Raw genomic sequence first — 27,297 nt, forward strand, 5'->3', positions numbered from 1 at the left:
TAAATCTCAGTGTGTCAAATTTGCTTAACAGTGTTCATCAACTAAGTTATTTAGCACTTCTAAATACTTCCTTAATTTATATTCTTGTTCAAAGTTTGGTGAAAGATCCAGCTTACCCCAATTTCCTGAATTAGAAAGATTTTTTTGCCTTTAGATCACCCCTCAAAATTTCTTAAAAGGCTTTAAGATTTTAATTTATTCACAACTTAAAACAGAGATTCTTAGCGAGAGTAGTATGTAAAAGAATCCTCTGTAAAGCTCTTCCTAAAATCCACCTGCTTAGAGGCCTCACCTCTGGAGATTCAGATTTATAATTCTTCATAGAGTCTAGACCTATGAATTTTGGAAAAAAAGCACAAAACCCTCAAGTAATTGTGATATGGATCCCTCTGGTTTAGAACCACTTAGCCTGTCATTTGATTTCTATCTTTTTAAAAAGCTTCACCTCAAAGACCGGGTGTAGCAGCTCAAGCATGTAATCCCAGCACTTTGGCAGGCTGAGGCGGGCGGATCACAAGGTCAGGAGATCAAGACCATTCTGGCTAACACGGTGAAACCCCGTCTCTACTAAAAATACAAAAAATTAGCTGGGCACGGTGGCAGGTGCCTGTAGTCTCAGTTACTTGGGAGGCTGAGACAGGAGAATTGCTTGAACCCCGGAGGCGGAGGTTACAGTGAGCCAAGATCATACCACTGCACGCCAGCCTGGGCGACAGAGTGAGACTCCATCTCAAAAAAAAAAAAAAAAACACACACACACACACAAACACATTTCATCTCATGCCCTTATAAGCAACTAAGAATTGTATCTTTCTTAGAAATTTCTTCATTTCTTGAGTGGATTAAGGGCTCTCTTACCCTCCCAAAGAATAAGCTGTCATAAAACTCTTCTTGAATCTGAATGCCCTAATCATCATAATGCATTCCTTCGCAATTTTATGTTTGCTCTCTAATAAGAACCATTTCTGCTTAAAGCTTTTTAGAAGATTTTTAAAAAAGTTGGTGTTATAACAAATAGGAAAGAAATATGTTTAAAGTTATAAGACATCATTGAATTATAGTCTCAAATAGCCGTTATGTGATATTTGATAATATTACATAACTGATAATTTAGTTCACATGTTACCTCATTGATATTTTTAAGCAAGTTAGGTACAAAAAAGGGGACAGATAACTAATAAATTGCAGAGTGAAGTTAGGATTGTTAAAAATTCTCTTTTGGTTTCTTGTGTATAAAATCAGGATAACATTCAGCATGCAGCTTCTTAGCAACTCAAATACTTAAAGACACTAGTCACTATAAAGTACTTTCCGAAACTTTTCCATTCCTTTTTTCTCTGTGAGCTTCAGTTTGGCTATTTTTTATTGACTTGTCTTTGAATTCATTAATTCTGTGCTTTCTGGTATATAGTCATCTGTTAAACCCATCCAATGAGTTCTTAATTTTGGGTACTGTATTTTTCACTTCTAGAATATCCACTAGAAATTTTTTTAACAGATTCCAAGTCCCTGTGACATTCTCCATCTTTTCATCCATTTTTTCCATCATTTTTTTCTATTTCATGTATTAATTATAGTTATTTTAAAGTCCTTTTCAGTTAACTTCAATATTTAGGTCATCTGTGGGTCTGCTGTTACTGTTATATTTATTTATTTTTTCTTTTGACTGTCAGTCACATCTTTTTGCCTTTTTGCATAACTAGTATTTTGTTTGTTTGTATAAAAGAAAGGTAGAAGCTCCAGAAGATAAAGGGCATCAGACAGGGGTGCCCTTTATCTCTTTAGAAAGGGTGAAACACTTACTATCTCAATCTAGTCAGGCATTGAGCTGGGTCTGGGCTGCTTTCTATTTTAGTAAGAGTCAGTTAACCTCTGGTTCCTCCCAGTTCAGGTATGGCACTCCCAAGCTTCTGACTGACAGTCTGACTAGTTTCTGTCTCTACAGCACCAAAAAACTGTAGGAATTCCGGTTTTGCCCTTAAGAGGTTTTGAGCTTGGCTATTTAGTCTCCAAATCCACAAAAAATCTGGCAACTACCATGAGGGAGACATGACTCATGCATATGTGGCACATCCCCTCTCTCTAGAAGAGGATTTGGCAAACTTTTCTGCAAAAGGTTAGTAGTAAATATTTTTGACTTTGTGAACCATATGGTCTCTGTCACAAGTGCTTGACTCTGCCACTGTAGTGTAAGAGCAGCCACAGACAATACATACATCAATGTGTGTGGGTATGTTCAATTAAAACGTTATTTCTGGACATTGAGATCCAAATTTCATGTAATTTTCACTTGCTATGAAATATTATTCTTTTGATTTTTTTCAACCATCATGGTTAGCTTGCAGAATATACAAAAATAGTGAGTCAGGACACCTCATACAGGCGGATGCCCCTCTGGGACACAGCTTCAAGGAAGGATCAGGCAGCAATATTTGCTGTTCTGCAGTCTCCGCTGGTGATACCCAGGCAAACAGGGTCTAGAGTGGACCTCTAGCAAATTCCAACAGACCTGCAGCTGAGGGTCCTGACTGTTAGAAGGAAAACAAACAAACAGAAAGGAAGACCATCAATATCAACAAAAAGGACATCCAGACAAAAACTCCATCTGTAGGTCACCAGCATCAAAGACCAAACGTGGATAAAACCACAAAGATGGGGAGAAACCAGAGCAGAAAAACTGAAAATTCTAAAAACCGGAGCACCTCTTCTCCTCCAAAGAATTGCAGCTCCTCCCCATCAACAGAACAAAGCTGGACGGAGAATGACTTTGACGAGCTGACAGAAGTAGGCTTCAGAAAGTCGGTAATAACAAACTTCTCCGAGCTAAAGGAAGATGTCCGAACCCATTGCAAGGAAGCTAAAAACCTTGAAAAAAGATTAGATGAATGGCTAACTAGAATAAACAGTGTAGAGAAGACCTTAAATGACCTGATGGAGCTGAAAACCATGGCACGAGAACTACATGAGGCATGCACAAGCTTCAATAGCCGATTCGATCAAGTGGAGGAAAGGGTAACAGTGATTGAATTAATGAAAAATTAACGAAACAAAGCAAGAAGAGAAGTTTAGAAACAAAAGAGGAGAAAGAAATGAACAAAGCCTCCAAGAAATATGGGACTATGTGAAAAGGCCAAATCTGTTTGATTGGTGTACCTGAAAGTGATGGGGAGAATGGAACCAACTTGGAAAACACTCTTCAGGATATTATCCAGGAGAACGTCCCCAACCTAGTAGGGCAGGCCAACATTCAAATTCAGGAAATACAGAGAACACTACAAAGATACTCCTCGAGAAGAGCAAACACAAGACACACAATTGTCAGATTCAGCAAGGTTGAAATGAAGGGAAAAATGTAACGGGCAGCCAGACAGAAAGATTGGGCTACCCACAAAGGGAAGCCCATCAGACTAACGGCAGATCTCTCAGCAGAAACACTACAAGCCAGAATAGAGTGGGGGCCAACATTCAATATTCTTAAAGAAAATAATTTTCAACCCAAAATTTCATATCCAGCCAAACTAAGCTTTATAAGTGAAGGAGAAATAAAATTCTTTACAGACAAGCAAATGCTGAGAGATTTTGGCACCACCAGGCCTATTTTACAAGAGCTCCTGAAGGAAACATTAAACATGGAAAGAAACAACCGATATCAGCCACTGCAAAAACACGCCAAACTGTAAGGACCACTGGTGCCAGGAAGAAACTCCAACAACTAACGGGCAAAATAACCAGCTAACATCATAATGACAGGATCAAATTCACACATAAAAATACTAACCTTAAATGTAAATGGGCTGAATATTCCAATTAAAAGACACAGACTGGCAAATTGAATAGAGTCAAGACCCATTAGTGTGCTGTATTCAGGAGACCCATCTCACGTGTAGACACACATAGGCTCAAGATAAAGGGATGGAGGAAGATCTAACAAGCAAATGGAAAGCAAAAAAAAAGCAGGTGTTGCAATCCTAGTCTCTGATAAAACAGGCCTTAAACCAACAAAGATCAAAAGAGACAAAGAAGGCCATTATATAATGGTAAAGGAAAAATTCAACAAGAAGAGCTAACTATCCTAAATATATATGTACCCAATACAGGAGCACCCAGATTCATAAAACAAGTCCTTAGAGACCTACAAAGAGACTTAGAGCCCCACACAATAATAATGGGAGATTTTAACCTCCCACTGTCAATATTAGAAAGATCAATGAGACAGAAGGTTAACAAGGATACCCAGGACTTGAACTCAACTCTGCATCAACCAGACCTAAGAGATATCTACAGAATTCTCCACCTCAAAACAACAGAATATACATTCTTCTCAGCACCACATCGCACTTATTCCAACATTGACCACATAGTTGGAAGAAAAGCACTCCTCAGCAAATGTAAAAGAAGAGAAATCACAACAAATTGTCTCTCAGACCACAGTGCAATCAAATTAGAATTCAGGATTGATAAACACACTAAAAACTGCACAACTACATGGAAACTGAACAACCTGCTCCTGAAGCACTACTGGGTGGGTACATAATGAAATGAAGGAAGAAATAAAGATGCTCTTTGAAACCAATGAGAACAAAGACACAATGTACCAGAATCTCTGGGACACATTTAAAACAGTGTGTACAGGGAAATTTATAGCACTAAATGCCCACAAGAGAAAGTAGGAAATATCTAAAATCAACACCCTAACATCACAATTAAAAGAACTAGAGAAGCAAGAGCAAACAAATTCAAAAGCTACCAGATGGCAAGAAATAACTAAGATAAGAGCAGAAATGAAGGAGACAGAGACACAAAAAAACCCTTCAAAAAAAAAATCAGTGAATCCAGGAGTTGGTTATTTGAAAAGATCAACAAAACTGATAGACCACTAGCAAAACTAATAAATAAGAAAAGAGAGAAGAATCAAATAGATGCAATAAAAAAAGATAAAGGGGATATCACCACCAACCCCACAGAAATACAAACTACCATCACAGAATACTATAAACACCTCTATGTAAATAAACTTGAAAATCTAGAAGAAATGGATGAATTCCTGGACAAATACCACCTCCCTAGACTAAACCAGAAAGAAGTTGAATGTCTGAATAGACCAATAACAGGCTCTGAAATTGAGGCAACAATTAACAGCCTACCAACCAAAAAAAGTCCAGGACCAGACAGATTCGCAGTCGAATTCTACCAGGGGTACAAGGAGTAGCTGGTACTATTCCTTCTGAAACGATTCCAATCAATAGAAAAAGAGGGAATCCTTCCTAACTAATTTATGAGGCTAGCATTATCCTGATACCAAAGCCTGGCTGAGACACAACAACAAAAGAGAATTTTAGACCAATACCCTGATGAACATGGATGCGAAAATTCTCAATAAAATACTGGCAAAACGAATCCAGCAGCACATCAAAAAGCTTACCCACCACGATCAAGTAGGCTTCATCCCTGGGATGCAAGGCTGGTTCAACATACACAAATCAATAAACATAATCCATCACATAAACAGAACCAATGACAAAAACCACATGATTATCTCAATAGATGCAGAAAAGGCCTTTGACAAAATTCAACAGCCCTTCATGCTAAAAACTCTCAATAAACTAGGTACTGATGGAACGTATCTCAAAATAATAAGAGCTATTTATGACAAACCCACAGCCAATATCATACTAAACGTGCAAAAACTGGAAGCATTCCCTTTGAAAACTGGCACAAGACAGGGATGCCCTCTCTCACCACTCCTATTCAACATAGTGTTGGAAGTTCTGGCCAGGGCAATCAGGCAAGAGAAAGAAATAAAGGGTATTCAACTAGGGAAAGAGGAAATCAAATTGTCCCTGTTTGCAGATGACATGATTGCATATTTAGAAAACCCCATTGTCTCAGCCCAAAATCTCCTTAAGCTGATAAGAAACTTCAGCAAAGTCTCAGGATACAAAATCAATGTGCAAAAATCACAAGCATTCCTATACATAAATAACAATCAGCCAAAGCATGAGTGAACTCCCATTCACAACTGCTACAAAGAGAATAAAATACCTAGGAATCCAACTTACAAAGGATGTGAACGACCTCTTCAAGGAGAACTACAAACTCCTGCTCAATGAAACAAAAGAGGACACAAACAAATGGAAGAACATTCCATGTTCACGGATAGGAAGAATCAGTATCATGAAAATGGCCATACTGCCCAAGGTAATTTACAGATTCAATGCCATCCCATCAAGCTACCAATGACTTTCTTCACAGAATTGGAAAAAACTACTTTCAAGTTCATATGGAACCAAAAAAGAGCCTGCATTGCCAAGACAATCCTAGGCCAAATGAACAAAGCTGGGGGCATCATGCTACCTGACTTCAAACTATACTACGAGGCTACAGTAACCAAAACAGCATGGTACTGGTACCAAAACAGAGATAAAGACCAATGGAACAGAACAGAGGCCTCAGAAAGAACACCACACATCTACAACCATCTGACCTTTGACAAACCTGACAAAAACAAGAAATGGTGAAAGGATTCCCTTTTTAATAAATGGTGCTGGGAAAATTGGCTAGCCATATGTAGAAAGCTGAAACTGGATCCCTTCCTTACACCTTATACAAAAATTAATTCAAGATGGATTAAGGACTTAAATGTTAGACCTAAAAACTTTTACCCTAGAAGATAACCTAGGCAATACCATTCAGGACATAGGCATGGGAAAGGACTTCATGACTAAAACCCCAAAAGCAATGGCAACAAAAGACAAAATAGACAAATGGAATCTAATTAAACTAAAGAGTTTCTGCACAGCAAAAGAAACTACCATCAAAGTGAACAGGCAACCTACAGAATGGGAGAAAATCTTTGCAATCTACCCATCTGACAAAGGGCTAATATCCAGAATCTACAAATAACTTAAACATATTTACAAGAAAAAAACAAACAACCCCATCAAAAAGTGGGTGAAGGATATAAACAGACACTTCTCAAAAGAAGACATCTGTGCAGTCAACAGATACATGAAAAAATGCTCATCATCACTGGTCATCAGAGAAATGCAAATCAAAACCACAATGAGGTACTGTCTCACACCAGTTAGAATGGCAATCATTAAAAAGTCAGGAAACAACAGGTGCTAGAGAGGATGTGGAGAAAGAGGAACGCTTTTACACTGTTGGTGGGAGTGCAAACTAGTTCAACCATTGTGAAAGACAGGGTGGTGATTCCTCAAGGATCTAGAACTAGAAATACCATTTGACCCAGACATCCCATTACTGGGTATATGTTTATTGCGGCACCATTCACAACAGCAAAAACATGGAACCAATCCACATGTCTATCAATGATTGACTGGATTAAGAAAATGTGGCAAATACTCACCATGGAATACTATGCAGCCATAAAAACGGATGAGTTCATGTCCTTTGTAGCGACATGGATGAAGCTGGAAACCATCATTCTAAGCAGACTATCACAAGGACAGAAAACAGCATGTTCTCACTCATAGGTGGGAATTGAAAAATGAGAATACTTGGACACAGGGCGGGGAACATCACACACAGGGGCCTATTGTGGAGTGGGGGAGATGGGGGAGGGACAGCATTAGGAGAAATACCTAATGTAAATGATGAGTTAATGGGTGTAGCACGCCAACATGGTGCATGTATACCTATGTAACAAACCTGCACGTTGTGCACATGTACCCTAGAACTTAAAGTAGAATTTTTTTAAAAAATAAAGAATATAGGTTTTGCATATTTATCACCTAAAAAGAAATAGTGAGTCGAGTCAGAATTGGCATATGAGCCATAGTTTCTCAACTTCTGCTTTAGAGGGACATTAATTTTGTAAGACTGTGAGAGATTTCATTCTGCTTTCATCAGATTCTTGAAGAGGTCTATGACACCAAATTTCTAAATTTGTGATTCCCAAAATAACAATTTTCTCCATTAATGTACATGAGATGGTAGAGAACAACCAAACTCATATTCAGAGCCACAACATATAGTTGGACAGTACACCCTATCTCTTCTGTATGGTGATAAGTGGTAGCCATGGCTAGGCTCACTAGGTAAGTGACTTGCTCCTTAAGTATGCTCAGTGAATATCTGTTTCTCATCAAAATGGCTAATTACTCTAGGCAAATGATAATGATATATTTTAATACCCACTGATACCCCTTAGTATGTCCCTGGCATTGTAGTTAGTGCTTTACATGCAATATCTCATTTAATCCTCACAACCATGTGAGAACTATTATTGTCCTTTTTTGTTGGATGAGGAGACTGTGGCTTGAAGTGTTTGATAACCTGCCCCAGGTAATAGAACTAGTAAATGCTGGATCTGGGATTTCGATTCAAGTGTTATTCTATAACCTGTGCTCACAATCACTACTGTTTCCCATGGTGAAAAAAAAATTGTTTAATTCTACATATGAAATGTGGAAATGGTGAATCCCAAGGTTATACTGTATAATAAACTCCAAATGATATATTGTTACGTACTGGGTGTTAGTATGCCCCAAAAGTTCACATGTTGAGACCCTATCTCCCCCATTGTGATGGTATTAAGAGGTGGGGAGCTTTGGGAAGTGATTAGAATTAGAGGAGGTGATGATGGTGGAGCATTCGTGAATGGGATCAGTAGTGCCCTTATGAATCTTGAGAGAACTTGCTTCCCTCTGCTCTCTGCCATGTGAGAACACAATGAGAAGTAGGCTGTCTACAAGCCAGAAGAGGGCCTTCACCAGAACCTGACCATGTTGGCACCCTGATCTCAGAATTTCAGTCTCTAGAACTGCAAGAAATAAATTTCTGTTGTTTATAAGTCACCCAGTCTATGGTAATTTTATAGCAGCTCAAACTGACCAAAACATATATGATAAGAATGAGTAGCACTGGCATCTCTTTCTCCCTCTGCATCATCTCGATAGAATGCTTTTCATATACCACATCACCCAAGACAGGCAAATAAAGGGTTCCAGAATCTAGATGTGTGAACAAAAAGACATTAGCTTGGGGAGATTGTGGTCCCACTGTTAAGGTGTAGTATGTTTCATCTTCATAAAGATACTCTGGAATTAACAGGCATTTGGAAAAATGACCATACATTATATTCTTGTGAGAATATGGTCACCTGCAGATTATTCAGAGAGTCTAAAAACTGTATAACTTGTCTTGATTAGTTAGGAGAGAGGACAGAGGAAAATAGTAAAACTCAAATCAGGTTTGTTATTCAATGACAGTTTTTATGAAGATTAAGTGACAGAAGGGGGCTGAAATTTGAGACTAAATTCCGGTTTTAAATTAGATAACCTATACACAATGGAAAGAGCTTAGACTCTGATGTCAAGAAGATCTAGGCCATAAACACAACTCTGCTATTCACAAGCTATATGATTTGGGGCAAGTTATTTTAGCTGCCTGAGTCTCAGTCTCTTCATCATAAAATGGGAATAATTACCAATCCGGCAGGTTTTTGTTTTGCTTTGTGGGTAAGGGCTGAATGACATAATATACTTCTAGCTCTCTGCATCACAGTATGTGTTTGATAAAGGGTGGATATTATTATTCTCCAACCTCTGAGTTAGTCACCTTTCCTTTGCAATAAGACAACGGGTTTTACAATTCACATTGTACATATAGATAAACCTATGCAAATCCATATGAATACATTGTCAAAATGGTATTAAACACTCTGTCACCTTCTTTGTGATCACAGTAAAATCATGGCAGTATTTGTTTAGAAAGTAGAATTGTCACTGTTTGGTCCCACAAAGTATTTATTGCCAGTATGGAATACTAGCAACATTATAAGTATTCTAATTGATGATATTTCTACTATTTGATGCTGGAAGTTCTTTTGGTGCCTAAACTTAATAAAACTAAACTTAATAAAAATAAAACAGTCTTAAGATTTACAGGGAGACTGATAGGTAAATAGCACAAAAAATGGAAGCTGACATTTCTTTATGTAGGTGTGATTCATCCCTTTAAAATTATAGAATCTAGAAAGGCCCATTTCCCCCACCTAATAAAATAGCTCAAATTTATAAAGTTATATTAAATGCTTTACCCAATCAACGTGTCAGTGCTACTCTATATACTCACATATAAAGATCTATATTATGAACTATGTGGTAATTTAAAGCAATTACAGGTACCTAAGTACCTCATAACCTAAAAAGAAACACAAACCACAGATATGAAAAAGACAAAATATTTACGGGGAGAACACATCTTAAGTTCAAACCACTAATGATAATGCAATCAAATTATTTAAGAAAAGAATGGAAACAAAATTAACTTATACCCAACAAACCTGAAGTGGATTCTGATTTGGTCTTCGCTTCAGAGCTGAGTTCTGTTGGCAAGGGCACTGAGTGTTTCAAGACGTCAGTTGTTTTTGCAGGTACTTCTATTTCTACAGAGGATCCTAGCTGTTTACCAAACAGATTTTTCCTTCGTAAGTAAATCATTTTACTAATTCCTTCATCTACTTTCTCATTTTATCCTCGACCTCTGTCCAGTACCCTCATTACAAGCCAACACCCACCCAAACAAAACTCAATGTCGACCGCCTTGCTCCATGTAAACTCTACCTTAGTTTTTTCTTTATGTTTAGGGAGTGACTCTTCTTTGCTGCTTTTTGTCCACAGTGATTTAACTGCTCCAAAAATTTGCTGGCTTGTAGCATATATCTTTTTCCCTGTTACCTAATTAAAACAAAAAGTCAGTCAAATAACATATTTTTAAAAGTTAAAATTAAAAATGTATTTTAGATTTGTCAGGTATTTTATGTGAACACTCAGATCAGAATCAATAAAGGTATAAATCTCTATATCATATAACACAAAGCACCATTTCTAAAATTTTATATGAAAAAATTGTGTCACGCAAAGGGTTATAATGTATAATCTGCATTCACACTGTAACATATAAATTTAAAACTATGTCTGTTTTAAATTTTTTTCAGCTTTAGTGAGATTAGACTGACATATATAAAATTGTATCTATTTAAGGTATATAACATGGTGATTTGATGTAAGTGAAAACTGTATTAACAGAAGTTTGGGGAATATAGTTCGAGATAATAAACTGCTGACTGAGAAAATGAGATTTTTAACATGCTACAAAGTTAATGCTTTTGCTTAAAATTTGATGGTGCTTTCTCCATTCATAAAGAAATAAAAAGCATCAACTAATTCCTCCAAAGAGTAATATTCTTTTGTGGTAGAAAGGTAAAATAAACAATGACTGATAAATACACTCAAGAAGAGAATGGGATGCTGGCTGAATTCCTAAAGTTACTGTTATTTTCATTCATCTCTATTTCTCTTTGAAAATCTACTTCTGATTTCTGCTTTTTCCTATTCTTCTCCAATCCTTTTGTTTATTATAGTTAAAGTAATTTCAACAGCCATTGATTTTTCAAGTTCTGAAGATGTTTTGAGGGGTTTTCCAGGATTACAATTTCTACAAACATAAATTTTTTAAAAATTATGTTTCCATCCTCAAATAGAAATATTTATTGTTTTTACTAAGTATATATCTACACTTGAAAAGTTAAGTAATAAGCTAATATAAAGAAATTCCTCCTCCTCCCCAAATATAACCTTGGTTAACAGTTATACATATATTCTTCCTGAATTTTTACTCATATATACATTACACGCACACAAATTTTAAAACAAATATAATGTTAATATTTATAGATCTTTCAAAAAAGATGAGGTAGATCTATATGTACTGGCATGAACAGAAGTCCATGATGAACCACTAATTTGAAAAAGTTACAGAATAGATTATACAATACAATCTCAATTTTTCAATTAAATTTTAAAATAAATTACATATGTATTTAGTTTGTTTTCCTTTTCAAATACTTGGGATCACAGTAAACATGTTATTCTGAGATATTATTTTTTTAAAAGCTTGACAATATTTCAAAGGCATGGTTCTATATTACTTTATATACCATAGGTCTACTTTTTAAATTTGCTGCTTAGTTTAGTATTCCATAATGGATGCAACACAATTTGTTGAACAAATTCCCTATTGAGGCACGATGATTTAACAAATCCCCTGTTGGTGAGCATATGGACTGTTTTCCTTTTTGGGGGTAGGGAGATGGCAAGTATAAGCAATGATGAAATTAGCATCCTTACACATACAACTGGGACCATAACCCTTATAGTATTTCCTCAAAATAAATTCCTAGAGCTGAAATTTCTGCACTCAAGAGTACACACATTTTAATTTTTGACAGTATTACTATGTTGCTCTCCAGAAAGTCAGCAATATACTGCAGCAATTTACATTCCCACCAAGAGTATATGTCTGTTTTCCTACCCTATTTACCAGCAGTGATATTATAAGTCTTTAAAATCTTTGTCAAATTTAAAGGCTAAAAACCAATATCTAAATGATTTTTCAAATTTGCATTTATTTGCTGATGAAATCAAGTATCTTACGTACATTAGGCCATTTTTGTTTCTTATTTTGTAGACTGCATGTTCAGGTGTTTTTTCATTTTCCCAGAGGGCACATTCATCTTTTGCTCATTGATTTATAGGAGTTCTTAATACATGAAGGATATTAGTACTTTGTCACATATGTTATAAATAGTTTTCCCAGTTTTTCATGTATCCATTAACATTGTGTATGGTATATTGTAATCTACAGAAATGTATTAATTTTGATGTTGTCAAATATGTCAACTTTTTCTTTGATGGCTTCTAGATTGTAATTTGCTTAAGAAAGCCTTTCCTATCTCAAGATTAAACAGGTATTCCTCTTATTTCTTCTCATACCTTTTATAGTATTCTAGTTTATGGTTAGATGTTTATTCCACCTAGAATTAGTTTTCCCATGATAGTTGGTAAAGGTCTGAGTAATTTTCCAAACAGCCAATTATCCCAACACATTTCTTGAAAAAAAAAAAAAAAAAAAAAAGAAATCTATCCTTTCCATTACACACTGATTTGAAATGCCACCTGTACCACATATCCATCCCTACCCTCATGTGTACAAAGATATACTCAATATAATTGTTTGAATATTCTCTTTTGTCCTCTTGATCTATTTTATTGTGTATGCTATAGTAACCAATACACAGTAGACAGACAACAAATATTAGGTGAATGAATGTCACACTCCATTCAAATCCAGGGCTTTTGTAGGAACTAAATTAAATTTCTAGATTTTGAAATACCTGCCGTATTTCAACATTTAGTCTTTCATCCAGAAACGGGATATATCTCCAAAGACATTCAAGATTCTTTGGTAAACATCCTTTACATATAAGTGAGATCAAACAGTATTTGTCTTTCTGTGTCTATCTTATTTCACTGAGTATAATGTCCACTGGGTTATCCATGCTGTTGTAAATGGCAGAATTTCCATTTTTAATGGCGAAATAGCACTCTGTTATATATATGTACCAAATTATCTTTATCCATTTATCTACTGAGAGACACTTAGGTTGTTTGTAATCTTGACTATTGTCAATAATGCCGTAATGAACATGGAGGTGCATATATTTCTTCAAGATACTGATTTCACTTATATATTTTTTGGATATATATGCAGAATAGAAGCAGAGAGTAGAATGGAGGTTGCCAGGGGATAGGAGTGAGGTAAATGAGATGTTGGTCAAAGGAAACAAACTTTCAGTCATAAGATGAACAAGTTCTGGGTATATAATGTGCTGCATGGGTGGTGATGGATGTGTTAATTTCATTGTAATAATCACTACACTATATATGTATGTCAAATCATCATGTTGTACACCCTGAATATATTTAATCTTTATTCATCAATTAAATATTGTGAAAATTTAAAAATACCCTTCAGTAAAGTTTGATAGTTTATTCTTCTTTTAAACAGGCATTAAAACATTATTTGGTAAGTCTATTCCCAGATATTTTATAGCTTTCAAAGACAGACTACTTATTACTCTTTATATAAGTTAATAATAAAAATATTGTGAGGAAAATTATAAAGAGCAAAGAATAATTCCATCTTGAAGTGTATTTTCAAAATGATGAGTAACTGGAGTGAGTCTTTCATTGTTTAAAGGACCTTCTAGACTATCATTTCTTAAACTTTTTAATATCATAGATACCTTGGAGAAGCTCTTGCAAGCTATAGGCCTTTTCCTTCAGAAAAATACAGATACAGTAAAAAGCTCTCACCTGACATCCTTTCAGGAGACGTGACTGATTAATAAAATGTTTTTTTAATTTATTATAAATGATGTTTGTAGAATGCTGAACATTCATTCCTATCAGGTGCTCTCCAAAATGCTAAGGTACTATCTTTCAGAAGTTGATTAGGATGCTTATCAAGAGTAAGTTCCCTTTTTCCCCAAGTTGCTACATCAGTTTTACTTGTAATTAAACAATCTAAATGTAACATAATATGATAAAATATGATTATAAAAAGAATTATTGTTTCTAGGAAAATTAAATGCTTCATAAAGACTCATATGTGAATGGCTAAAAAAATAACTGCTATGAAATTAGAGGTGAGCAAGACAATTATCACAGCTGGGAGAAGTAATAAACATCTAAAAGGATTCTGCACTCATCTTTTTTTCAATGTTTTTAATTGTTCATTCTATTTTAAAGGAACCTAATCTGGAAGTTGTAGAAGACATACTACAAATATGGCTTACCGTTGGAAAGATGTTATAGATCTTTAACCAGTAGACCAATACTCAAAGAAAAGCCCTACTTCAAAATAGAGAAAAGGAAAGACTTTTTCTTTTTCTTTCTTTTTTTTTTTTTTTTTTTGAGATGGAGCCTCAATCTGTCTCCCAGGCTGGAGTGCAATGGCGCAATCTTGGCTCACTGCAACATCTGCTGCCTGGGTTCATGTGATTCTCGAGCAGCCTCCCGAGCAGATGGAATTACAGGCGCCCGCCACCAGGCCTGGCTAATTTTTGTATTTTTACTGGAGATGGGGTTTCACCATATTGGCCAGACTGAAGAAAGACACTTACGTTTTAATTTGAAGTAAAATTGTGGGTATATATTTTTATATATATTTTTAGAACTCGCTGCTTTAACACTTTTGATTAATTGTTAACTACTGGTCCTGATTATGTCAAATAAGGTTTTTCTTGTACACACATGACTTTTCATAAAATTTTGGAGAGGAGGGTGTGCTACAGACTCTCTAAAGTCCATCATGAATCTCAGGTTTAAAAAATTATATATTTGAATTTTTAAAATATTAAATATGATATTATTATAGTCAAAAGAAAAGCAAGGATTTCAACTCTAAGAATTAAAGTAACAATTATTTACCCCAGAGGAACACTTACAAGTTAATTTCTTATATTAGAAAAATTGCTATTTGAAGTTCAGCAATTCTTTTTTTTCCTTTTGTAAAAGTAAAATTCAATACTTTATTTTAAAAAATAAAAATAAGACACATACTATGATCTCATTCTTACCTGCCTATTCGAATATACATTTGTTTTTCTATCTCTGTGTATGTATGTTAAGATGTCTAGAAGAACATTCTATCCAAATGTGGACATGGATATTTGTATGGACAGATGCATTTTGGGTGGTTTTTTTTCCTAAACTGTTCTGAAATATTTAGATTATCTAAAGATAAGCAGGCACAATTTTTTTTTTTTTTTTTTTTTGAGACGGAGTCTGGCTCTTTTGCCCAGGCTGGAGTGCAGTGGCCGGATCTCTGCTCACTGCAAGCTCCGCCTCCCGGGTTTACACCATTCTCCTGCCTCAGCCTCCCGAGTAGCTGGGACTACAGGCGCCTGCCACCTCGCCCAGCTAGTTTTTTGTATTTTTTAGTAGAGACGGGGTTTCACCATGTTAGCCAGGATGGTCTCGATCTCCTGACCTCGTGATCTGCCCGTCTCGGCCTACCAAAGTGCTGGGATTACAGGCTTGAGCCACCGCGCCCGGCCTAGCAGGCACAATTTTTAAAAACAACCATGATGTCATTACTCTTAGAAAAAAGAAGAATCAGGGCTGGGCACAGTGGCTCACGCCGGTAATCCCAGCACTTTGGGAGGCCGAGTCAGATGGATCATCTGAGGTCAGGAGTTCGAGACCAGCCTGGCCAACCTGGTGAAACCCCATCTCTACTAAAATTACAAAAATTAGCTGGACGTGGTGGTGGGCGCCTATAATCCCAGCTACTCGAGAGGCTGAGGCAGGAGAATCACTGGAATCCAGGAGGCAGAGGCTGCAGTGAGCCAAGATTGCGCCATTGCACTCCAGCCTAGGTGACAAAGCAAGACTCCATCTCAAAAAAATAGACAAAAAAAAAAAAAAAAAGAACAATCAGTGGAAGCATCATCCACTGGGAGGAGTAATGAACATGGAGGCCAAAAAATCTGAAGCTCAGTATGATGTTGGGCAAATCAGTCACTATGAAACTCCTCTGAGCCACAGTTTCCCTATAGATAAATGAGAAAATATCAAAGTTGAATTAAATGAGCTTAATATTTTCTTCCAATACTAGCATTTTATTGATTTCAATGGTTAATTCCTATGTAAATTATTAAGAAAGTTTTAAAAATAAGTTTACCATGTTATCAATTATTTCAGGTATAAGTAGACTTAATGAATAATGCTCTCTTCCTCTGTTATGAGCTTCTATAGTTTGATCACATTACAAACTACATAGTACACCATATCCTTGACACTCTCAAAATATTGATAGGCAACTTTCTCTACATCAATAGTTAAAGAGATGAAGCAATGGGAATACAAGTACGGAAAGTCCTTCTGGTAACACCACACATTGTTTCAAGCATGAGGGGGAAATGTTAACTGTTGGTAATTAATAGGAGAAGGAAAAGCGGGAGAAAAATGCATAACCCAAAGTTTTCCTTCTCAATCTGAACATGTGTTAAAAATAAAATACTGACAAAAACTGTTCAAATCATTAAAAGAATCTGGATTTGTACTTAAGCTCACAAGAAAAAGACAAAACAACTATAATAAGCATTTATACAGGTGTTTCTTAATTCTAAGTGGTTTCAATATTGAGTTCGTGTGTGTGTGTGTGTGTGTGTGTGTGTGTGTGTGTGTGTGTGTTTTACGTTCAGAAACCACTGAAGCCAATCTATCAACTGGTTGTTTCTCATGTCAGGTTAATCTGTTGAACCAAACAGCTGCTAGTATTTTCATCTTCTTTTAAATAAAAATTGAAGTTTATATACCTTAATAATGGAGCAGTATTTCTCCCCATAAATTCTAATTCGGTGTCTCTGAACGTAATCCTCAAATCTGCCTTTACATTGTTGAATTATATTTAAACAAATTCATCCTATTAAGAATGGCATTTACCATGCTGAGACGCTAATGTGATTTGGCCAACATGAGAGTTGATACCAACTACATCTCTTAAAATTAAATGTTGAAGGTGCTGTGTAACATTTAAATATTGTCATGGTGAGAGTTTAAACAAATACTGAAATGTTGCTATTATTTAAAAAGAACTTACCTTAGCAATTATTATGGACTGAACTGGGTAGCAAACAGTTGCTCCTAAAGTGGCCAGTCCCAGAGGATAAGTGATTTTCTTAAACTTGGAACCTATAAAATGCAAATAAATTATAAAACTCCAAATGTATGCCACCAGAGACTTGATGGTCTTATACTGTAATGCTTTCTTTGCTCCCCTGGTAAGCCATCACACTTTGTTAAATTACTTTTTATGTAATTATGCCAATCAAGATGGAAGCCAAAATGCCCTTAAAGATTTCAAGTCAATTACCCTTTAGCTGTCATGTCCAATTTAACAAAATTATTCTCAATCTAATACTGACAATTACCTACACAAAAGGAATGGATGATTTTCTTCTGCTTGAAAGCTAGGTATTTTTCATGTCCTACGAAACCCAAATTTATAACCACAATTTTGCAAGTATCTAATAAAGCATGATAATATAGAGAATTAATTAACTACTGTGTTTGTGACACCATGTTAAAGTGAAATGGACTCTCTCTTACATGTCCTTTTTGATTAAGTATTTAGGAAGGTTAGTTACTCAACTAAATAATCAGCTAAAGACTTTAACAGGTACGTAACTCCTTCATGTCACTGACTTCGAATACTGAATAATAATTGCAAATAACTTGACATAATTAATGCATATCAAAAAGTGCCTTAACTATGCATCATTTAAGAGTTATTTTCATATCTTTTTTTGGTAACAAAATCCTTTCAAAATATCTTTCAAATAGAATCTCCCTAGGAACTTCAATATATAAAACCTATAAACTTGATGCTGCTGTGACTAACTTTGGGGTAGGAAGCTCTGTATCAAACCCTGGCTGTGTGGCTTTTCCTTTATCCTGATACCATCACTAAACACTTCCATGAAACTAAGTGTTCTACAGAATAGTTTGAAATCCACCACTTTAAGCCATAGCTTAGTTCCAACTAACTGTTGATTCAAAATAATATGTATGTTAAATGCTTCTCTATTTTAGACTGTATATATGATCTGGGTAATTGGATGATGGATTTTTAAATTGGGATAAGTACTTTCATGATCTGAAGCAGCTTATACAATCCCTAATCTAAAAAGGGAACAGCCTATCTGGTATATTATACAAATGAAAATGAATGTTTGCAGGCAAATTTGCAGTTTATGGAAGAGAAAAACTAGAGGTCTCTATTGGTCTGGTTTACCTATTATTAAGGAAGTTTTCTATAGCCATGTCTATAATGGACTGAGGTGGGGGGTGGTGGGTGGCCAGGCTGATTCGAACTAGTTTAGCTTTTCTTTAGATTTAGACTTTTGTGGTATGCAGAAAGAGGGTTTCAGTATATTAAAATGTCCTAAGTTGCTCCTTTACTCTAGTCCTGCTTGCTGTTATTCCATTATCTACAGTTAAATTTCTTATTTTATAATCCTAACATCTCTTGATGTAAGCTCCCTTGACTTAACCGAATTCCCCTAATTGTGTGGCTCCTAAATGTAGCAGGTGGCAGCTTTTACTTATGTGTCATTTTAAAGATTTTTAAAAGACTTACAGTTATCCTCTCTTCACCTGATAAGAGAGGCCAGTCTGCAAGAAAAAACTACTCTGATATTTGCTGTTCTCATCTATCTTTAAATAAAATGCATCCTGACAAGCAAATACTGAGGGATTTCATCACCACCACACCTATGTTGCAAGAGCTCCCAAAGGGAGCACTAAACATGGAAAGGAAAAACCATTACCAGCCACTACAAAAACACACTGAAATACACAGACCAATGACACTATGAAGCAACTACATTAACAAGTCTGCAAAATTAACCAGCCAGCACCATTATGACAGGATCAAATTCACACATAACAATATTAACCTTAAATGAAAATGGACTAAATGCCCCAATTAAAAGACACAGGATAGCAAGCTGGACAAAAAGACAAGACCCATTGGTGTGCTGTATTCAAGAGCCACATCTCATGTGTCACATACAGACTCACACAGACTCAAAATAAAGGATGGAAGAAAATTTACCAAGCAAATGGAAAGCAGAAAAAAATCAGGGGTTGCAATCCTAGTGTCTGACAAAACAGACTTTAAACCAACAGATGTCAAAAAACACAAAGAAGGACATTACATAATGGTAAAGGGTTCAATTCAACAAGAAGAGCTAACTATCCTAAATATATACACACCCAATACAAGAGCACCCAGATTCATAAAACAAGTACTTAAAGACCTAAAAAGAGATACAGACCCACACATAATATAGTGGGAGACTTTAATACTCCACTGTCAGTATCAGACAGATCATTGAGACAGAAAATTACCAAAGATATTTCGGGACTTGAACTCAACTATAGATCAAGTGGACCTGATAGACATCTACAGAACTCTCCACTCCAGAAAAAACAAAAAAACAAACAAAAAAAAACACACAAAAAAAACAGAATACACATTTTTCTCAGTGCCATGTGGCATTTACTTTAAAATTGAACACATAATCGGAAGTAAAACACTCCTCAGCAAATGTAAAAGAAATGAAATCATAACAGTCTCTCAGACCACAGCACAATCAAATTAGAACTCAAGATTAAGAAACTCTCTCAAAACTGCATGACTACATGGAAATTGAACAAGCTGTTCTTGAATGACTTCTGGGTAAATAATGAAATTAAGGCAGAAATCAAGATGTTCTTTGAAACTAATGTTCTTATACTGTAATGAGAACAAAGAGACAACGTGCCAGAATCTGCAACGCAGCTAAAGTAGTGTTGAGGGATATTTATAGCACTAAATGCCCACATCAAAAAGCTAGAAAGATCTCAAATTGATATCCTAACATGACAACTAAAATAACTAGAGAACCAAGAGCCAACAAACCACTGAGCTAGCAGAAGACAAGAAATAACCAAGCTTCAGAGCTGAAGGTGACAGAGGCACAAAAATCCCTTCAAAAAAAAAAAAAAAAAAAAATCAACAAATCCAGGAGCTGGTTTTGTTGAAAAACGTCAATAAAACAGACTGCTAGTTATACTAATAAAGAAAAAAGGAGAGAAGATTCAAATAAACACAATCTGAAATGATAAGGAGGATACCACCATTGATCCCACAGAAATACAAAACACCATCAGAGGATACTACAACCACATCTATGCAAATATACTATAAAATCTAGAAATGGATAAATTTCTGGACACATACACCCTCCCAAGACTGAACCAGGAAGAAGTTGAATCCCTGAAAAGGCCAGCAAAAAGTTCTGAAATTGAGGCAGTAATAAATATTCTACCAACCAAAAAAAGCCCAGGACCAGATGGATTCACATCTGAATTCTATCAGAGGTACAAAGAGGAGCTGGTACCATTTCTTCTGAAACTATTCCAAACAACTGAAAAGGAGGGACTCCTCCCTAACTAATTGTATGAGGCCAGCATCATCCTGATACCAAAACCTGGCAGAGATACAACAAGAAAAAGAAAAAGAAAACTTCAGGCCAATATTCCTGATGAACATCAATGCAAAAATCCTCAATAAAATACTGGCAAACCAAATCCAGAAGCACATCAAAAAGCTTATCCACCATGATCAAGTTGGCTTCATCCCTGGGATGCAAGGCTGGTTCAACATATGTGAATCAATAAATGTAATTCATCATGTAAAATGAACTAAAGACAAAAATCACATGATTATCTGAATAGATGCAGAAAAGGCCTTTGATAAAACTCAACATCCCTTCATGTTAAAAACTCTCAATAAACTAGATATCGAAGGAACACACCTCAAAATAATAAGAGCCATTTATGACAAACCCATAGCCAATATCATAATGAATGGGCAAAGCTGGAAGCATTCCCCTTGAAAACTGGCACAAGAAAAGGATGCCCTCTCTCACCACTCTTATTCAACATAGTACTGGAAGTTCTTGCCAGGGCAATCAGGCAAGAGAAAAAAATAAAGGGTATTGAAATAGGAAGAAAGAAGTCAAATTATCTTTGTTTGCAGATGACATGATCCCTGTATCTAGAAAACCCCGTCAACTCAGCCTAAAAGCTTCTTAAGCTGATAAGCAACTTCAGCTAAGCCTCAAGATACAAAAATCAATGTGCGAAATTTGCTAGCATTCCTATACACCAACAACAGGCAAGCAGAGAGCTAAATCACAAATTAACTCCCATTCACAATTGCCATAAAACAATAAAATACTTAGGAATATAGCTAACAGGGGAAGTGACGGACCTCTTCAAGGAGAACTACAAACCATTGCTCAAGGAAATCAGAGAAGATACAAACAAATGGAAAAACTTTCCATGCTCATGGATAGGAAGAAACAGTATCGTGAAAATGGCCATACTGCCCAAAGGAATTTACAGATTCAATGCTATTCCCATTCAGTTATCACTGACATTCTTCACAAAATTAGAAAAAACTATTTTAAAATTTACATGGAACCAAAAAAGAGCTCGTATAGCCAGGACAACCCTAAGCAAAAAAGAACAAAGCTGGAGCCATTATGCTACCTGATTTCAAACTATACTACAAGGCTGCAGTAGCCAAAGCGGCATGGTGTTGGTACAAAAACGGGCACACAGACCAATGGAACAGAATAGAGAACTAAAACCACACATCTACAACCATCTGATCTTTGACAAACCTGACAAAAACAAGTAATGGGGAAAGGATTCGATATTTAATAAATGGTGTTGGGAAAACTGGCTAGCCATATGCAGAAAACTGAAATTGGACCCCTTCCTTACACCTTATACAAAAAGTAACTCAAGAGGGATTAAAGACTTAAAACATAAAACACAAAACTATAAAAACCCTAGAAGAAAATATAGGCAATACCATTCAGGACATAGGCATGGGCAAAAATTTTATGATGAAATCACCAAAAGCAATCACAACAAAAGCAAAAATTGACAAATGAGATCTAATTAAACTAAAGAGCTTCTGCACAGCAAAAGAAACCATCATCAGAGTGAACAGACAACCTATAGAACGGGAGAAAATTTTTGTAATCTATCCATCTGACAAAGGTCTAATATCCAGAATCTACAAGGAACTTAAGCAAATTTATAAGAAAGAAACCAAGAACCCCATTTAAAAATGGGCAAAGGACATGAACAAACACTTCTCAAAAGAAGACATGCATGTGGCCAATAAACATGAAAAAGAGCTCAACATCACTGATCATCAGAGAAATGCAAATCAAAACCACAATGAGATAATATCTCACACCAATCAGAACAGCTATTACTAAAGTCATAAAATAACAGACGTTGGTGAAGTTGTGGAGAGAAATGAATGCTTTTACATTGTTGGTGGGAATGTAAATTAGTTCAAACATTGTGGAAGATAATGTGGCGATTCCTTAAAGATTTAGAACTGGAAATACCATTTGACCCAGCCATCCCATTACTGGGGTATATACCCAAAGGAATATAAATCATTCTATTATAAAGATATATGTATGCATATGTTCATTGCAGCACTATCCACAATAGCAAAGACATGGAATCAACCCAAATGTCCATCAATGATAGACTATGGTACATATACACCATGGAATACTATGCTGCCATAAAAAGGAATGAGATAATGTCCTTTGCAGGAACATGGATGAAGCTGGAAAGTCATTATCCTCAGCAAACTAACACAGGAACAGAAAAACAAACACTGCATGTTCTCACTTGTAAGTGGGAGCTGAACAATGAGAAGACATGGACACAGGGAGGGGAACAACACACACTGGGGCCTGTCATGGGAGGGTGGCGGGGGGAGAGCATCAGGAAAAATAGCTGATGAATGCTGGGCTTATACCTAGCTGATGGGTTGACAGGTGCAGAAAACCATCATGGTACACGTTTACCAATGTAACAATCTGAACATGCTGTACATATACCCTGAAAGTTAAAATATAATTTTTTAAAACAAAGGTAAAATGTCTCCTGAGATTCATTATATTTATGTCACTATCTAGTAATAGGTTGAGATCTCCAACTTGAAAAACACTGGGTTAGACTATTCTAGCTCTGACATTTGGAAACACGGTGAATGACCTACAGAACATTTTCTCTTACAAGAATGGTATAAGTTTTTTACTGAGAAACGGAGTAATATGTTTTGGACAATTTCCTTCAAAATTTAATTCTTTGACTCTTATTGTTTTATATCATGATCTTGGTTTTTAATTATTTCTTACTGAATAATTTATAATACCTATTCAATTAGAAGTTGCTTGCCTACTATAATAAGAAATAGGATATAGGGAGGCATTAATATTAGCTATAGGGACAGTGTTATGTCCATCCAGATGATATATATATATATGAACATTCTACCATCCTCTCATGTATGTTATATATATATCTGTTATATATGTTATATATATGATATATATATATATATATATGATATATATATATATATATATATATATATATATATGAGTTAGGATGCTAGAATGTTCTTATAATTGCACAGCAGTTTTGTAGCTAATTATGCCTTGAGTTGAGGCTTTTAGGACTATAGCTGGAAAAACAAACTATAAAGTACCTGACATCAGATTCCAGACCGGCTCAGAGCTGTGCCTTCCAAATATAAGCAATTTAGTTTGGGGACAATGTCTGGCAACTGGAGTGTGGACAAAGGATGACTGAAAGGTGACCAAAATGGCTAGTGACTAGAGAACTACACTAGCTGAGTAAGGGCTTGGAGAAACGAAAACCCTGTATACAAATTTTCATAGTAGCTCTATTCCTAATGACCAAAAGCTGGAAACAACCCAAATGTCCAACAGGTAAGTGATAAAGTAAACCATGGCACATCCATATGAAGAAATACTACTTAGTAACAAAAAGGAACAAGCTATTGACACATGCAACAATCTTGATAATCTGAGTGAAAGAAGCCAGTCTATGTATGATTCCATTTAGATGGCATTCTCAAAAAGGCAGAGCTAGAGTGACAGAGAACAGATCAGTGTTTCTGGGAGTTAGAAGTGGGAAGAAGGTCTGACTACAGACAGACAGCATGAGGTAATTTTTGGGAATAACATAACTGTTCTGTATCCTGGTTGTGGTGATGGTTACATGACTCTATGTATACATTAAAACTGATAGAATTGTATGAATCTACTGTGTCATAATTTTGAAATAAATTTTTTTTGAATATACAGCTGTTCCTATTAAAATTATAATTTGTCATTATGTTTTCTAGGTAACTTTTTTTTTAAGACCTTAAGAGTCGCTAACTACCAAAAAAATTTCTTGAGAGTTTTATCTTTTTTTTTTTTTTTTTTTTGCATAAATGCCCAATTTATTTATTTATTTATTTATTTATTTTTTTATTTTATTTTATTTTTTATTATACTTTAAGTTCTAGGGTACATGTGCATAATGTGCAGGTTACATATGTATACATGTGCCATGTTGGTGTGCTGCACCCATCAACTCGTCAGCACCCATCAATTCATCATTTATATCAGGTATAACTCCCCAATGCAATCCCTCCCCCCTCCCCCCTCCCCATGATAGGCCCCAGTGTGTGATGTTCCCCTTCCCGAGTCCAAGTGAGCTCATTGTTCAGTTCCCACCTATGAGTGAGAACATGCGGTGTTTGGTTTTCTCTTCTTGTGATAATTTGCTAAGAATGATGGTTTCCAGCTGCATCCATGTCCCTACAAAGGACGCAAACTCATCCTTTTTTATGGCTGCATAGTATTCCATGGTGTATATGTGCCACATTTTCTTAATCCAGTCTGTCACTGATGGACATTTGGGTTGATTCCAAGTCTTTGCTATTGTGAATAGTGCCGCAATAAACATACGTGTGCATGTGTCTTTGTAGTAGCATAATTTATAATCCTTTGGGTATATACCCAGTAGTGGGATGGCTGGGTCATATGGTACATCTAGTTCTAGATCCTTGAGGAATCGCCATACTGTTTTCCATAATGGTTGAACTAGTTTACAATCCCACCAACAGTGTAAAAGTGTTCCTATTTCTCCACATCCTCTCCAACACCTGTTGTTTCCTGATTTTTTAATGATTGCCATTCTAACTGGTGTGAGATGGTATCTCATTGTGGTTTTGATTTGCATTTCTCTGATGGCCAGTGATGATGAGCATTTTTTCATGTGTCTGTTGGCTGTATGAATGTCTTCTTTTGAGAAATGTCTGTTCATATCCTTTCCCCACTTTTGGATGGGGTTGTTTGTTTTTTTCTTGTATATTTGTTTGAGTTCTTTGTAGATTCTGGAAATGAGCCCTTTGTCAGATGAGTAGATTGCAAAAATTTTCTCCCATTCTGTAGGTTGCCTGTTCACTCTGATGGTAGTTTCTTTTGCTGTGCAGAAGCTCTTTAGTTTAATGAGATCCCATTTGTCAATTTTGGCTTTTGCTGCCGTTGCTTTTGGTGTTTTAGACATGAAGTCCTTGCCCATGCCTATGTCCTGAATGGTACTACCTAGATTTTCTTCTAGGGTTTTTATGGTATTAGGTCTAACATTTAAGTCTCTAATCCATCTTGAATTAATCTTCGTATAAGGAGTAAGGAAAGGATCCAGTTTCAGCTTTCTACTTATGGCTAGCCAATTTTCCCAGCACCATTTATTAAATAGGGAATCCTTTCCCCATTTCTTGTTTTTCTCAGGTTTGTCAAATATCAGATGGTTGTAGATGTGTGGCATTATTTCTGAAGGCTCCGTTCTGTTCCATTGGTCTATATCTCTGTTTTGGTACCAGTACCATGCTGTTTTGGTTACTGTAGCCTTGTAGTATAGTTTGAAGTCAGGTAGCGTGACGCCTCCGGCTTTGTCCTTTTGACTTAGGATTGTCTTGGCAATACGGGCTCTTTTTTGGTTCCATATGAACTTTAAAGCAGTTTTTTCCAATTCGGTGAAGAAACTCATTGGTAGCTTGATGGGGATGGCATTGAATCTATAAATTACCTTGGGCAGTATGGCCATTTTCACAATATTGATTCTGCCTATCCATGAGCATGGTATGTTCTTCCATTTGTTTGTGTCCTCTTTGATTTCACTGAGCAGTGGTTTGTAGTTCTCCTTGAAGAGGTCCTTTACATCCCTTGTAAGTTGGATTCCTAGGTATTTTATTCTCTTTGAAGCAATTGTGAATGGAAGTTCATTCCTGATTTGGCTCTCTGCTTGTCTGTTACTGGTGTATAAGAATGCTTGTGATTTTTGCACATTAATTTTGTATCCTGAGACTTTGCTGAAGTTGCTTATCAGCTTAAGAAGATTTTGGGCTGAGACGATGGGGTTTTCTAAATACACAATCATGTCATCTGCAAACAGGGACAATTTGACTTCCTCTTTTCCTAACTGAATACCCTTGATTTCTTTCTCTTGCCTGATTGCCCTAGCCAGAACTTCCAACACTATGTTGAATAGGAGTGGTGAGAGAGGGCATCCCTGTCTTGTGCCAGTTTTCAAAGGGAACTTTTCCAGTTTTTGCCCATTCAGTATGATATTAGCTGTGGGTTTGTCATAAATAGCTCTTATTATTTTGAGGTACGTTCCATCAATACCGAATTTGTTGAGCGTTTTTAGCATGAAGGGCTGTTGAATTTTGTCAAAAGCCTTTTCTGCATCTATTGAGATAATCATGTGGTTCTTGTCTTTGGTTCTGTTGATATGCTGGATTACGTTGATTGATTTGCGAATGTTGAACCAGCCTTGCATCCCAGGGATGAAGCCCACTTGATCATGGTGGATAAGCTTTTTGATGTGCTGCTGAATCCGGTTTGCCAGTATTTTATTGAGGATTTTTGCATCGATGTTCATCAGGGAGATTGGTCTAAAATTCTCTTTTTTT

The 27,297-nt window shown here is 36.0% G+C and overlaps 1 protein-coding gene across 8 annotated transcripts in view; it reads right to left on the reverse strand.

The window, feature by feature from the left end:
• The window catches only part of APOOL (apolipoprotein O like), a 98,259-nt gene that overhangs the window by 9,331 nt on the left and 61,631 nt on the right, over nucleotides 1–27,297 (reverse strand). For all 8 annotated transcript variants that reach the window (XR_002729649.1, XR_002729650.2, XM_023202343.2 and 5 more), the window contains 3 exons: nucleotides 17,476–17,567; nucleotides 10,590–10,703; nucleotides 10,310–10,427 (listed from right to left, as the gene is read on the reverse strand). Coding sequence is in view for 6 of the 8 variants with exons in the window: in XM_023202343.2 (XP_023058111.1) it covers nucleotides 10,310–10,427; nucleotides 10,590–10,703; nucleotides 17,476–17,567 (324 nt within the window). In the remaining 2 variants the exon portion in view is untranslated. The remainder of the gene's footprint in view (nucleotides 1–10,309; nucleotides 10,428–10,589; nucleotides 10,704–17,475; nucleotides 17,568–27,297) is intronic.

This window comes from Piliocolobus tephrosceles, chromosome 12 (assembly GCF_002776525.5).
Source record: "Piliocolobus tephrosceles isolate RC106 chromosome 12, ASM277652v3, whole genome shotgun sequence".
Taxonomy (NCBI): Eukaryota; Metazoa; Chordata; class Mammalia; order Primates; family Cercopithecidae; genus Piliocolobus; species Piliocolobus tephrosceles.